The 3,515-nt window shown below is 40.1% G+C and overlaps 1 protein-coding gene across 1 annotated transcript; it reads right to left on the bottom strand.

The window, feature by feature from the left end:
- Positions 1-493: 493 nt before the first annotated feature.
- TLR10 (toll like receptor 10) lies at positions 494-2,926 on the bottom strand. Its single transcript, XM_062213825.1, has one exon. It carries the CDS (start codon positions 2,924-2,926, stop codon positions 494-496), a length of 2,433 nt encoding a protein of 810 aa, XP_062069809.1.
- Positions 2,927-3,515: the final 589 nt, after the last annotated feature.

The raw sequence follows: 3,515 nt of genomic DNA, 5'->3' as shown, positions 1-3,515 counted from the left end.
TTACATAAGAAATACAGATTCATATTAAGCAATTCTAACATTGTAAAAACATACTCTAGAAATCAAATGCCCCCTGTAATGCAATTAACTCTACCAGTGTGCTGGTGTAGATTATTTTACACATATTTATATAACTTTCTCCACACCAGTAAATATAGAACTACCTCATTCTTTTTAGTGGCATGCAATATTCTGTTGCACTAAGGTACTATAGTTTATTGATTTGTCTGAACTTCATGGACATTTAGAATGTTTTCAGTTTTTCATGATTATAAATAATACTGGAATGAACATCTTTTTGCATAAACCTTTACAAACTTGTGCAGGTATTTCTGTAGGGTACCTTTTTAGAAATTCTTCCAGGAACTGATGTAAAAGGAATAATTATTTTTCATTTTAATAGATATTGCCAAAGTGCCATTATAAGGTTATACCAATGTCCATGCCAGCAGTGAATGAGTATGTGGTCCCCAAATCCCCCTGGAGGGCGGGTTTATAGGCAGTCGGTTCTTACTAGAGAGCTTGCAGAACCTCGGGTCTGTTCGTCCAGTCCTGTGAATGTCTGTAGCTCACATGCTTGTCTGTTATCTGATAAATTCACATCAATAGCAGCTCGAAGGTTTGCCAAAACAAGCCTACACTTATGCCTACTCTTGGGCCATTCCAAGAGTGCTTTCCTTTCCATGAGATCTTTCAGCTTCTGATACCTAGCGGGAATGCAATAGAATGGGACAGGTTCCAGTAAGATAAAAATTATATGATCAGAATTTTCATGGAAGAGATCATGGTGGGCAATTCCTTCGTAATGGCACCACTCACTCTGCACAAAGTCAGGAGACAAAATAAAGATGGATTTGTAGCTTTTCTCAATGCAGTTGATAATATTTTCAGCCATGCTCTTGCCAGGGTCGAAGTTTCTCTCGTAAATGCAAATCAAGACAGAACCATCTTCTTTCTCTAGACTAGGGATCAATGCATTCTTTACCCAGAGAGAATCACGTTCACTATATGCAATGAAGGCATGGAACTGGACGTTTCTCTTGAGTTGTTCTTGGGTTGCTTCCCCAACCCTGAAACGTGTTTGTATCCATTGACCTAGCATCCTGAGATACCAAGGCAGGTCCAGGCAGAGGCAGCTAAAGGCCACAGCCATCCCCAGAACTAGCACAACAGCCACAATGGTGACAATTAACAGAGCCATGTTGCAAGATAATTCGGGAAGGTAAACATCCTTTAGCCGAGTGCCCTTTAGATTCAAAGGGTATTCACAGAGGTAGGAGTCGGACCACCCAAGCAGCATGCCCTCTGAGTATTTCCCAAGCTGAATGAAATCTCTTAAGTCACAAGTACACCGGAATGGATTTTTCCCCACATTTAGAGTCCGAACTTCCTGGCAGCTCTGCAAAAAGTTCAGAGAGGGGCTGAGAATGAAGTTCATTTCAACGTTCAGCATTGAGAGTTTTCTGAAATGACTGCATCCAGGGAGATCAGTTAGAAAATTCAATGCGATGTTTAACTCTCGTAAGGACGTCAGGTGGATAATCTCCTTAGGGATAGTTTGAATTTTGTTATTATTCAGATCAAGTGTTTGAATACTTCTGGGCAAGCACCTGAAAACAGAGCCAGCCAATTTATTGGTTGACAGATTCATGGTAAGCAAGGTGTCCGGCCATGAGCAATTGTCATCGTTTTGATGTTGTAATAGATTTTGGCTCAGATCCAAGTGCATCACAGGTGTGAGGCTAACAAAGCAACTCGCCAACGAAAGCGTCTCCAGTTTATTTCCCTTCAGAATGAGAGTTTTCAGATCAGGCAGTTGGGCAGGTTTTTTAAGCAGGTCATCCGTTAAGATGTTATTGGCAAAATTTAAATACTGGAACCTCGTAGGAGAATTAGGGAACAGCATGTGTGGCATTTGGGCATCTGATATTGTCAGGTTTTCTATGTCCATTTTGGTGAAAAGCAAGTAGATTCTATCCTGTGGGATATTAAAAATTCTGAAACGAACATGCTCCAATTTTACAGTTCTCATCACAGTGCTTGTGTAGTTAAAGGATTTGTGGTCAAGATAAACAATACCTCCGAAAGTCAGATTTTTGATTTGGAAGTATTCCACTGAAGTATGCCAAACAAACTGGAATACAAGGAGAAGTTCATCCCAGAGCAAATCAACTTTATTAAATAACAGAATGGATGTCTTGGCATTCTCCAAAATGAGATTGTGTCGAGTTTCATGACTTACAAATTGGCTTTTGCCATCTATATTTGTCATTTCTAGTATTTTTGAAGTCTTAAGTCCATCACACAAGAGTGCCCAAAAATTGACATTCACTGGTAGAACAATGTGAAGTTTTGTTGTGTTTAAGATGGGCAGGCTGCCTTCTTCATAATGGGAAAGGGTTCTCAGTCCTAAGATGACAGTATTGAAATGCAGGTGAGAAATTTTCTGGAAATCTGATTTTTGGATTTTTGCCCCACTCAGCCCCAGGGTTTCCAGCTGTGACATGTGGCCAATCTCCTCGCTGATGGGCATGGTGTCAAAACGATTAAAGGAGAGATCTACATGTTTGAGACTGGCCAATGGATACCAGGTTACGACCTTCAGTCTGTTGTGAGACACATCTAAATATTGTAACTCTTTGTTGAACTCAAAGCTCTTGATATCCAGTTGCTGGAGACTATTATGGCACAGAATCAAAATTTTCAGTTTGGAGACAGAACGAAAATCTGAATTCTGGAGTTCGGAAAGGAGGTTGTAGGATAAATCTACTGTGGTTGAGGCTGGGGCTAAGTCTGCGGGAACCTTTCTCAGAGACAAGTTGCTGAGGTTGGTTGTCAATTCTCTTTCCTCTGGCAGCTTTGGGGCCCAGCCCTCCACTGATACCACAATGGTACAAAACAAGTAAATGCTTCTGATAAGTCTCATGGCCTCTCCAAGGGTTTTCCGGTTCCCTCGAATTTATGATGAAGATGAGTTCAAACCCTTAGAACAACAGCAAATAACGTTACATTTTTCATTTCTTTTGTTAATTCCTATAGAACTTTATTTTTCATGCCAACATCTGACTATGGGAGAATTTACCAAGAGATTGGAAAATGGTTCCAACCCACACTGCTTCTTGGACTTGGTCTCAGAGGCTCTGAGCCAGTTCCTGTGCCATGTCTCATGTGCCATGTGCCATCCCTGAGGTGATTCAAGCTTGCCAGGGGCCATCAATGAAGTTCATGGAAATGAATATTATGAAAAAACTATCCATGGCTTACAAAATATTTTTGAATTATAGTAAACTTTCAATTGCACTTTTCACAAATTTTTTAACGTAGCTTCATGGGTGGGAGAAGTGCCTCACTCCCAACTCAGCTTAGAAATTATATTTTCAGGTCGGATTCAACATTTTCTCTAACATCTCCTTTTGATATAGACCAAAGCTTTTAAGAAAATTGAAAGTTTTTTTTAACCTCCAACTATTGTGTATCACCGAATTCATACCATGGAGTTCTTCCTCAACATTCAT

The sequence above is a fragment of the Lepus europaeus genome, chromosome 16, assembly GCF_033115175.1.
Source record: "Lepus europaeus isolate LE1 chromosome 16, mLepTim1.pri, whole genome shotgun sequence".
In the NCBI taxonomy this organism is placed as follows: Eukaryota; Metazoa; Chordata; class Mammalia; order Lagomorpha; family Leporidae; genus Lepus; species Lepus europaeus.
This window is presented reverse-complemented; position numbering and strand designations above follow the sequence as displayed.